Genomic DNA, 11574 nt, shown 5'->3' on the forward strand with positions numbered 1-11574 from the left:
GATTCAGAGACGGCGATTCTCAGCATTTTCAGACAAATGAAGTCGGTTCATTTATGAATAGTGTGTTTTATGTCTTTTTCTAAAGGGCATTGATATAGAATCCATATTTAACAATTGTTATGAAAAGTGGGTGTTTTTGATTAGATTTTTTCTTTAAGAGCATACATTTACATCACATGACCCGGTAATCCTGTTTGCACTTCTTTTTCTATGGCAGAAGGTCAAAGGTCATGATCTTTAGACTCATCTGCCATTAGACGCACAAGAGCCTCAAGTTCCAGTCCAGTACATTTCAAGTCCTAATTTACCAGAAATGTTGATTATTATGGATTATGAACTCAAAGGTTAAACCATATGGATGTGTCTAAACCAGTGTTTTTCAACCTTGGGGTCAGGACCCCATGTGGGCTCACCTGGAATTCAAATGTTCAATGTTCAAATGTTATGAATTCAAATTCCTTCGGCTCTAAGATGGCCGAGGGGTAAAAACTGATTGAAACCGGAAACATCATGTCAGTCTCCACTGTAGTCCACTGTCCTCAGATACAAACCCGTCCCTGGTTGTAAATGTAAAACCGTTCGTACATCGCACCTGGTCTAACATGTTAAAAAAACACAGAGGAATCACACACAGACACCTTCAGCTGACAGACCACCGCTCACAACTGTAACACACACATGTTGTTGACAAGCCCTCACCTGGACCTCCAGTCAGTTCCCGGGGGGGGATCAGTGGAAGTGCAGGGACACGTCGGTGACAGGTGACCCAGTTCACTCAGGTTTTCTCACCTTTTGCTCACCCCTCTGTTCACCCCGCTATCCAAAGCTCCGCATCTGGAGTGGGTGGCGTTTTTAATTTCATCACTTTGAGCTGAACTTGTGGGGTAGACCTGGTATGTTCTGCTGAACATTACCTGCCAAACATAAATGTGCACAAATTAATTCCCATGTCATGTGCATTAATGCTTCATTTTTGCTTAATTTTTCAGCCTTTTGCAAAAACACAAAACGTGCCGTTCCTCAAATATTAACCCGGCATTGCTAAGGTGATTCATTAGACCCCCATGTTAAAATATCTGACAGAAATGGGTGCCTTGAAAAGCACTACAGAAATCTAATCAATTATTATTATCATTGTTACATTTTTATCATCTGATTAAATTACATCAAGTCATGAATAATTAATCACAGCAGCTCATTTAACTTCTGTTTATTACCTAAAACACATTTTAAGGACAGAGATCTCTGCTGTAGTTGTGGATAAGAAGTCACACTAATAATGATAATTAATATATAAATATGATTTTGCCACACAAATGGTTAAATATGTATACTGGTAATCTATTACAATACCCAGCCTGTTAATTTAGCTGGATTATTTAACCCATAAAGACCCAAACATCCACCAACGACCATTAGCATCTACTGATCTAAACTGTTTAATACAGTGTTTTTCAACCTTGGGGTCAGGGCCCCACATGGGGTCGCCTGAAATTTCTAGTAATTGATTTAAAAAAATAATAATAATAATAATAATAATAATAATAATAATAATGATAAATATGTTGTAATGATTCAATATATATGTCATAATTAAAACACCACACACTTTTCCGTGTAAAAAATTTAAAAAGGTGCATTATATACATTATATAGCTGAAACATCGTCTAAAATTAATGTTTATTTGCAACATAGTACAACAAACTATTACATGATCAAAAAAATAATGATTTTTTGCAAAAAAATGTCTCTGTTTTGAATGTCTGGGCTCATCATTAATTTGTGGTGTTAAAATGGGGTCACAAGCCAAAAAAGGTTGGAAACCACTGGTTTAATACCTGTTGATCCATTAATCCTATCAATACATTTAAATAATTGGTGTAAAATACAGTTTGTCATCTTTTCATGGTCATCAGATATGACCCATTTGGACGTTCAGAGGCTTCATAGTTACCGTGGTAACACTGTCATCTTCTACAACATTGAATCACCAGTAAAACTCATGGAGTTGGATCAATGACAGTGGATGGACACACTTATTTTATGAAAAAAAAAGTGACTTTTTCAGCAGTTTCCTCTGTTTTTGAGAAAATAATCCTCAACTTTAATCTGAGCTTTTATGAACATCTACATGATCAGTGAATTAAATATAGGAAAATACATGATTTATCCTGCTAAAATGCAAAATACAGAGGATAATATTGTCATAAATGATGATAAATCACTTCAGAAAGGTTAGATTTAGAGAAATTTACATTTGGGAACTGACACAAAAGTAGTGCTGGGCCTTTATGGGTAAATGTTGCATATTATAAATGTGCACCTTCAGCCATTGCTCACCAACTGGAGACAACATTCCTCCTCTTGATTTGAAGTACTAAAACTAAGAATAGCTAAGTTTGTTGGTCTTCCTCCTTCCTCTACGTACCCAAGATGGATGCAGACTCAATTCTAATGCACCCAGAATGATTAGTCAGCCATTGAATTCAGGCAGCTAGCATTAATTAGTGTCTAATATGTTAGTTTATTATGAAATAGTTTAAAAAAATGTTTAACACTAGCAGTGTGGTCCAAGGTTATTATCGTCAACGAAAAGTAACGAAATGACGAAAACTAGAATTGAAAAAACATTTTCGTTAACTGAAATAAATAAAAACTATAATTAAAAGAAAAAAACTATAACTAACGGAAACTGTATTGTGTGCTTACAAAACTAAAACTAAAATGTATAAAAATTATGGATAAAATGCCCTTCGTTTTCGTCTTTGTCAACATCGGATTGATACGAAAGTGATTTATTTCGCTCCAGCAGTTTTAGCTATTGGCACCATACGGTCTGTCACTTGTTATTACTTGTGGTTTCCAGTCGTCTTCTGTTCCCCACTCTACCTGGAAGCATGGAGACTAAAGTTGAGAGAAAGCAGCAGAGTCCTGTCTTATTTGAATATGACAGCGAAAAAGATAAAATATACAACAAAACTAAAATTAATACTAAAACTAAACTAAAACTAAGGATTTAGAAAAAAAATGAAAACTGATAAAAACTAGCAAACCTGCTCTAAAAACAAATTAAAACTAACTGAATTAGAGAATAAAAAAGTCAAAACTAAATAAAACTAAACTATAACGAAAAATCCCAAACTATTAGAACCTTGGTGTGGTCAATGATTTTAGTAAAATAGCTAAGCAAATTTCACACCCTTCTGTAAATGTGGTCACCAGAAAACCAACTTCTTTTGCACTGTCTAGGTTATAAAACTTAAAAAAAAGAAAAAAGTTAATTAATATCAAAGTTAAAATATGAAATCGCTTCCATCTGGAGTAGCTTTAGTCCAGATATTCCACCCATCCACTGGATACAGCTGTGGTTTAAGGTCCTGCAGTCCAGTGTGTGATGGGCCAGGATATGGAGCTCAGTAGTGTCCAGGTTCCAGTTCTTCAGCCAGGTGCATGGCCACCTCTGTCCAGGGGGAGGTGCTCCGGCCTGGGGGGTACCCCCTGTGCTGGACTTTCAGGATATTCCGGGGCTCAAAGTCTGCTAGAGACCCGATCCTGGGGGGGTAGGCTCTGGGGAAAAACACCCTCTCGATGGTATCCAGAGGCAGGTTTGGAGCTGGCCATGGGGTGGCGTTCCACTCAGTGGTGTACTGGGTCTGCCCACTGATGCGGTCCCTCCACACTGACACTTTGTCCTGGAGGTTCGGCTCCATGAGGGGCTTCGCTGGGTTTAGACCGGTGTAGATGGTCCAGGGCCTCGGTGCTGGGGTAAGAGTGGACTCTGCATGCTTGTCCTCTGGACATCCACATGGTTGGTGCTCATATTTACCTCTGGCAGGTTTTGGGTTGGGGCTGCTCTGCTCCGATGGGAGGCACTGGATGTGGTTCTGACCCACCAGAACTCTGGGTGCGTCCTCTTTTATACTGGGTAAGCCTTTGGTTTTCATCCACTCTGCTACTTTGTCTTTGTTTAGGGCCTGAAATCAGACATGGAAGATAGTTACAGTAGTTGGGTAAATCTAATCTAATCTAATCTAATCTAATCTAATCCAGTATTTGCAGGTCTTTATGCATACTCACCCTTTTGTTGAGTTTAACCGTATCCACCAGTTCACCAGTCTAATCTAATCTAATCTAATCTAATCTAATCTAATCTAATCTAATCTAATCTAATCTAGTATTTGCAGGTCTTTATGCATACTCACCCTTTTGTTGAGTTTAACCGTATCCACCAGTTCACCAGTCTAATCTAATCTAATCTAATCTAGTATTTGCAGGTCTTTATGCATACTCACCCTTTTGTTGAGTTTAACCGTATCCACCAGTTCACTGTATAAAACCTGAACTTGCTTCCTTTCCTCACTTTCCTTCCTCTTATTTTTCTGCCACATGCAGTTTTTCAGATACCTGTGCAGAAAAACAAGTGTGTCAACAACATAGGACATTTATTTTGGTTGGTACAAGACTGGATCATCACTGTGCTGTGGTTATTGTTCAAGTCCTTCAGCATGTCCAAAAGAAAACACATTTATAAAAACGGACAGATGGGACGTCACACCGATCCTGACCTTTCAACACCAAAATTCACTTAATCCCGGAACCAAGTGAATATTAGTGTTAAATGATAATGTGAATAAAATGATAGACTGACACAGCTTCTTATAACTGATGCAAAATCCACTACACTGTACAGTTAGTGCTACTGATTATACATCATCAGTTCCTACACTTAACCCTATAACACCAAACGTATCATATTTGATACATGAGTTTTGAAGCCCTCTACATGATCAGTGTAATATTTTTTTTCTTGAAAAACCTGATGTATACAATTAGATACATGCAATACACAGATAATCCCCCAGGGGGAGGAATTCATTCACCAGAGGCCTTTCCAGTGACACTTTCCAGTGACATTAATGAGGAAGGAGGAAGAACTTTGGCAATTTTGAAAAGGAATTACCAATTTGTTAGATGTGTTTGTGTTTTATTGTGTTTTGTTTGTTCAAAAATAATATTTGAGCACTGAGACCTGATGTGTCAAATATGATACGAAATTGAAACTCACACATGGAAACTGATATTTGAAAAAAACTGTTTTTAGTTGTTCAGAAGGAGCAGTAAAGGCTCCAGTTTCAAAGAACTGGAATTTTCTGTCAGTGATTTAATGGTTCAGGCTTTACAGGGTTAAGTTCAAAACTGGTAGAAATACAGGCTTTGCTCATTGGCACTAAGGTTCCAAGTCTCATGATCTGAGCCAGTGACAAGAGCCAACAACAAGCCACACTGACAAGAACATCAGATGACGTTACGCAGATGTTTCAGGAAGTGTTCCATGAAATGTATTACTTACTGCATTTAGCATTAGCTCCCCTGCTCCACCTGCTTGTCCAAATATGGGCCCCTCTGGCTACAAAAAGCTACTTGTTACCAATTTCTATTCAAAATGTGACTTTTCAGTTTAGTTACCTGGCGACCTCTCTGTGACCCCAGATGCGGGCCATATCCAGAGGTGTACATCCCATGGTGTCCTGGGCTGACATATCTGCTCCGGCTTGTACAAGGGTCTGGGTGCAGTCCAGGAGGCCCTCTGAGGCAGCCAGGTGCAAAGGGGTCTGCCCAGAGTCTGTGGTGCTGGATACATTTAAAACTCATCACCATCGTCATTACTGTAGCTACAGTCATTACCATTACTGTAGTCATCGTAATCATCATCATTACCGTCATTATCTCGTTGTCACGCTGCATTTATCCTCCATCTTAATCATAATTTGCATTTTTTTGAACAGAGGAAGAATGTGTTTTATGCTTATTTTTAAGAACTTTTTGGTTCATTTAAAGGGGTCATATTTTGGTAAACCCACTTTTATTAGTCTTCGGTTCATTTATTTGTGTATTTGGACCCTAATAGTTCATAAAGTTTGAATTTGAGCCCTCCAGGTGCTGCAAAGATATCTTTATATTCATTTTGGTAAAAATCGAGTGGATTTCTACAACCTGTTTATGGATCCACTGTGATCTGTGGTTGTGTTAATAATTAGAGATGTAATATTGGAGAAATTGTTCAAATTTTAGTTCCAAACTCCAAAATTTCAACAATATTCTGCCTGTTACCAAATGTTTATGTAACATTGTGTGTAATGTACATGTATAAATAATAAGTCGAGGCATAATATTGTTAAAATTGCATTAATTTTTCAAATGAAATTTCTGTTTTTTCAGGTTATCCACATCTTTTTTGTAAAATGTAAATATTTTCATAATTTAATTGGGGTTTATTTGTACTAAAACAAAAATAAAAACTTGGATTTGTCATTATTTATAGGTTATTAAGTCATTATTTTACTGGTCTGGCCTGCTTGAGATCAAATTGGGCTAAATATGGCCCCTGAACCAAAATGAGTTTGACACCCCTGCTGTAGATCATGTGTGTCAAACTCATTTTAGTTCAGGGGCCACATTAAATTCCATTTAAAAAAGCCAAATGTCACTCCTTTAAGAAATTTAGCAGGTGAGTGCCTTCAGTAGCAGGCAACAAGAAAAGTTGCTTCCTAAAAATTGCACAACATTCTCATCAACACAATGAAAAGGTCCTACACATTGACGTCAGCACCGTGCTCCAGCAGGTAAATGAGGCAGGCGTGGGTTTTGGGTGCACTTCGGCCGCTCAGGACCATGTGAATGGGCCGCTGACCCTCAGGAGCATCGGCGCTGTTGATCCACCACAGCCCAGATTCAATGAGCAGCTGAACAGTGGCCAGTTGGCCGTGAAGGCAGGCCACATGTAGAGGTGACAGACCCTGGAGGATAAAACACAGAGAGAGCCATGACATGGACAGGACATGAAGCAATATGTAACGTTACGGTGTTTGACCTCTGCTTTTACTTCTCTGCCAACACAGGAACATCATGAACTAGTACCAGAAACACATGTGATGAAGGTGAGCCCATCAGTCCTCAGGTTTAAAGGTTGTTCAGAGATTTAGTTTTTCCTTTTTTTGGTGAAAATGTATGTAATTTTAGAGGGAAATGAGGAAAAGTGTTCTGTAAAAAACCTGAAACCTCTTCTTTATCTTTTCATTTTAATCAGTTGTCTTACTTTTAAAACGGCTAAAATTTCCTTAGGGGGTCAAATGAGTGGCCATTTTTGTCAAAAAAAAAAAAAAAGTTGTAAGAAATGTATAGAACTGTGTTGAAATAATGCTAATCCATTTATGCACAGACTACTGATATTATTTGACAGTGGAAGCTCTATTTCAGAAATATTGGATTTTGAATAGCACGTGTATGTGAAAACTTTTGCTGGTGGACGGACGTGACATTACCCATGATGCTCTGGTCAGTACCAGTACTTTATTAGTAATAAACTTATATACTTACTATTGCTAATTCTCCTCTTATTCATAAATGTTAGTATTGTGGATCTAAAACAATAACAGCTGACACAAAAACACAAAATGTGGCAGTGGACGGATGTGACATGGTTGTTACGGATCCCATCATACTGATGCTCTGCAGCCATGTCACCGTTTACACTAATGATCCCTGTGCAAAAACTAGGATCAGAATTATTGTATAGTTTATCATCATACTAAAGAGTAAATAACAATATAGAATTGTTATTTATTTATAAAAATGCTTATTATTAGAAAACTGTTGATTTAAAAAGTGACGTGTGACATTCTTCATGTATGTATTGGCGTAACATAAGCAGGATGGATCAGCACCATACTCCATATTGAACCTGTAAAAATAAAACATGTGATATGTAGGATAGAATCTCGTAAGAAAAACTGGGGAATCTAAAAGAACAGAATATTTGTTTTTCAGGTAAATTCAGTTCAAATATAACTTGGCCATTTGTGACATGAAAATATAGCATTAATTGTGATGAAATTGGACATTTTTGACCTGAAAACATAGTTCATATGACCATCAACATGTTGAACAGAACTGAAATCCTGTAAATTTGCAGAACTTGCATTTACCAACACAAAGTTCCTTTGGGGATTCACTTAGATTGATTTCTTATGCACAAAGACATAAAGAAGACCTCTAAGCAAATTTTAGCCGATAAGTTAAAGTCCAATAACTTCAACATTTCTTCAACTGTCAACAGTAATATTATTCAGATTTCCAGGAAATAAGTGTTGTTTTCACTGAGTAACTACAGGGCCTGTGCAAATACAACATACTTTAATGAATTAAGATGAACTAGAAAAGCACTCGGACAGCGCAGACCTCTGCCAAGGCAGATCAGTCCCCCCCCACCCCCACCCCCGTTCACCACCAAAACTTAATCATTTGTTCCTGGTGCCACTATCAACATTTCCTGAGAATTCCACCCAAATCCATCCATAACTTTTTGAGTTATCTTGCAAACAGACAAACAACTATATCACTTTTGCTACACATGATGAATCAGTCTTCAATATCTTGTACAACCTGTTGGGAACTTGTATTTTTTTTTTTTTTTTTACCAAGCACTCTGACCATTCATTGTGAAGTTACACATACATATGTTGAAAATATCCCTATCTCCCAACGATAAAGAATCCTTTTAAAAATTCCTGGATCCAGACAGTGATCCGGATCATTCCCAAAATCTGATCATTTGTTACTCATCCCATTTTGGACATTTCCTGAAAATTTCATCAAAATCTGTCCATAACTTTTTCAGTTATGTTGCTAACTAACCAACAAACAAACAAACCCTGGCAAAAACATAACCTCCTTGGCAGAGGTGACTAGATAACAAATGAAGATGAATTAGAAAACAAATGACAAAAGGACTGGTTATCCTCTAGAAAGAACCTGAACCTGAGACCAACGTTCCTTTAGAAAAACCCGTTCTCTAATTAAATCTCAGAATTTCACATTTTGACCCAAGACTGTGCCTCAGAAACTACAGCTATCCAGTCCATTTGACTTTATTTTTCTTTATTAGTGACTCATACAAGGTAAAGACTCTTTTATTCTGGAGATATTTTACTTTTTTTTTTTTTTACCTCTGCCAAGGAGGTTATGTTTTTGCCACGGTTTGTTTGTTTGTTGGTTAGTTAGCAATGTAACTGAAAAAGTTATTGACGGATTTTGATGAAATTTTCAGGAAATGTCCAAAATTGGGAATGATCTGGATCACTGTCTGGATCCAGGAATTTTTAAAAGGATTCTTTATCATTGGGAGATAGGGATATTTTCAACATATGTATGTGTAACTCCACAATGAATGGTTAGAGTGCTTGGTAAAAAAAACAAAACAAAACAAAATAAGTTCCCAACAGGTTCTACAAGTAACTGAAGACTGAGGATCCAGATCAATCTTCAGGGGGATTTTTTGTTTATTTGTCTGTCTGTTAGCAAGATAACTCAAAAAGTTATGGACGCATTTGGATGACAGTTTCAGGAAATGTTGATACTGGCACAAGAAACAAATGATAACATTTTGGTGGTGATGGGCGAGGGGGTGGGGGGGTGGGGGTGCTGATCTGCCTTGGCGGAGGTCTGCGCTCTCTGAGTGTTTTTCTAGTTTCTCTCTTTTTTTATCTAGCAGAGAACCACCTCTAAGAAAGATGACATTATGTGCACATGATGACAATAAACCTGGAATCTTGGTCATATTCATCTGATCGGTCCTGAGTTCTGACCTCTGTTTTCAATGCACAGGGTCCCTGATAGAAGTCAGTGTTAAGCATCAGAAACCCATGACAAAGGGGAGATGACATCATCAAGTCCTTCAGAACAGGGTTGTGTTTGGTTTCATGCTTTCTACCAGTTCTGTTTTTTACTTCAAATTTATTATGTGTTGTGTGTTTGCTCTTGTATTTAAATTTTTACTCTTATATACTATCTATCTATCTATCTATCTATCTATCTATCTATCTATCTATCTATCTATCTATCTATCTATCTATCTTTCTTTCTTTCTTTCTTTCTTTCTTTCTATGTTTGAATTAAGCACAAAAAAAAAAAAAAACAAAAAAAAAAAATCCGCCAATGGAACAAGTGAAAATTATCTTGGTAAGATTTCTTGAAATAAGATTTTCCAGATCTATTATCTAAAAATAAGTTCTTATATCTCACTGAAAAGTTCCTCTTGAGGTGATTACATCTTATTTCAAGTGTGATGAGATATTTGGACTAGAAATGAGAAAAATACACTGGGCAGATTTTGATTTTTGCAGTGAAACGCAAGAAAAAAGTGACTTTTTCAGTAAAATCAGGTCATTAATGTAATTTTTCTTTCTTTATTTCACTTTTTTCACTTTATTTCATTGTTTCACTTTTTTTCTACCTGTCTTTTTCTCTGCATTTGCTTGTTGTATGTTGTTGCCGTTGACTGTGAAATTTCTCCATGGTGGGATAAATAAAGTCATATCTTATCATATCTTATCTTATCTTATTGAAAATGTCATACAGTGTTACAATCATTTATGCTAAAATTATTTTCCTTAGCCCATAAGGACCCAGTGCTACTTTTATGGCAGTTCCCAAATTAGTTTTTTCTATGTTTAACCTTCCTTAAGTGTAAATCAGACATTTTCCTGCATTTAATCATCTATCTATCTAGCTAGCCATCTAGCTAGCTCTCCGATTGATTTTCTAGTTGTTGTTTTTTTTTTTTTTAATTTATTAATAATTTTTCTGTATTGATAATTTATTTCCTGCTACTGCAACTGTAACACACAATACTTTTCCTCTGGGATGAATAAAGCATTGTAATTCCACCTAAATAAATCTGACTGCATGTGTCCAGTGCAGGTGTTGTCTCTCCGGTCCGTGAACGCACCAGTCGGTCCATCCGCACTAATGTTTCGGCCTGTTCCACCGGCTCCTCCTTCCTCTGGGGGACCACAGCCGGAAGTGGGGGTCCGTCCTGTGGAAATATGTGCGAATCCTGCCTGTAAAAAGACGATTATAACGACACCAAAGTCCATGTGAGTAACCCCCCAGTGTACAAATGAGGACAGAATGTCATTTGTGTGTCAGACTGTCAGCTGTGTGGACCAGGGTTCTGTTTTCAGACTTTTACTGAAGGACTGTCCGCCATTTGGAGAAACTTTGACTTAACCGACAAAAACTTACATATACGACTGAATATAAACTCAAATATGATTTAAGTGCATCGTCTGGTAACAACATTTACCACTTTTTGCATTTCCCTCGTCTCCGTTTTCCGGTTTTGTTGACGAGTTCCATGGTTGCCATGGAAATCAGACCAAACCCGGAAGTAAACTAACGTCAGTTACAGTAATGTTAGTTTAGAGATTGTGTTAAGTAAAAAAAATAAAATAAAAAAACAAGTGCTCTGCACTTGATAATGATGTTAGTACTCAACAGATAGATTCAGATGAGTTAATTTCTGTGATTTAATTTATTCCACTTCTCTCTGTACAGATTTCAGGTTGAATGACTACTCACTGATTCCTTAAATTACATTATTTCTGGCTGGATAGTTAGTTAGAGCTATTAATAATATAGAAATAATTAAGAATAAAACAACAACAAAAACAGGGTTTTTTGTTTTGTTTTGTTTTGTTTTGTTTTTGTTTTGTTTTTTGCTTGAATTAAGTGGA

At 37.0% G+C, this 11574-nt stretch overlaps 1 protein-coding gene across 1 annotated transcript; it reads right to left on the reverse strand.

Moving 5' to 3' along the window:
* Window positions 1-3322: 3322 nt before the first annotated feature.
* On the reverse strand, window positions 3323-11197 carry ankrd53 (ankyrin repeat domain 53). The gene is made up of 6 exons (XM_030161933.1): window positions 11145-11197; window positions 10788-10899; window positions 6596-6798; window positions 5468-5632; window positions 4294-4405; window positions 3323-3975 (listed from the first exon to the last, which is right to left on the reverse strand). The coding sequence occupies exons 1-6, from the start codon at window positions 11195-11197 to the stop codon at window positions 3415-3417; spliced, it is 1206 nt and encodes a 401-aa protein (XP_030017793.1). The 3' UTR covers window positions 3323-3414.
* Between the last annotated feature and the right edge of the window lie 377 nt (window positions 11198-11574).

The sequence above is a fragment of the Sphaeramia orbicularis genome, chromosome 18 (genome assembly GCF_902148855.1).
Source record: "Sphaeramia orbicularis chromosome 18, fSphaOr1.1, whole genome shotgun sequence".
In the NCBI taxonomy this organism is placed as follows: domain Eukaryota; kingdom Metazoa; phylum Chordata; class Actinopteri; order Kurtiformes; family Apogonidae; genus Sphaeramia; species Sphaeramia orbicularis.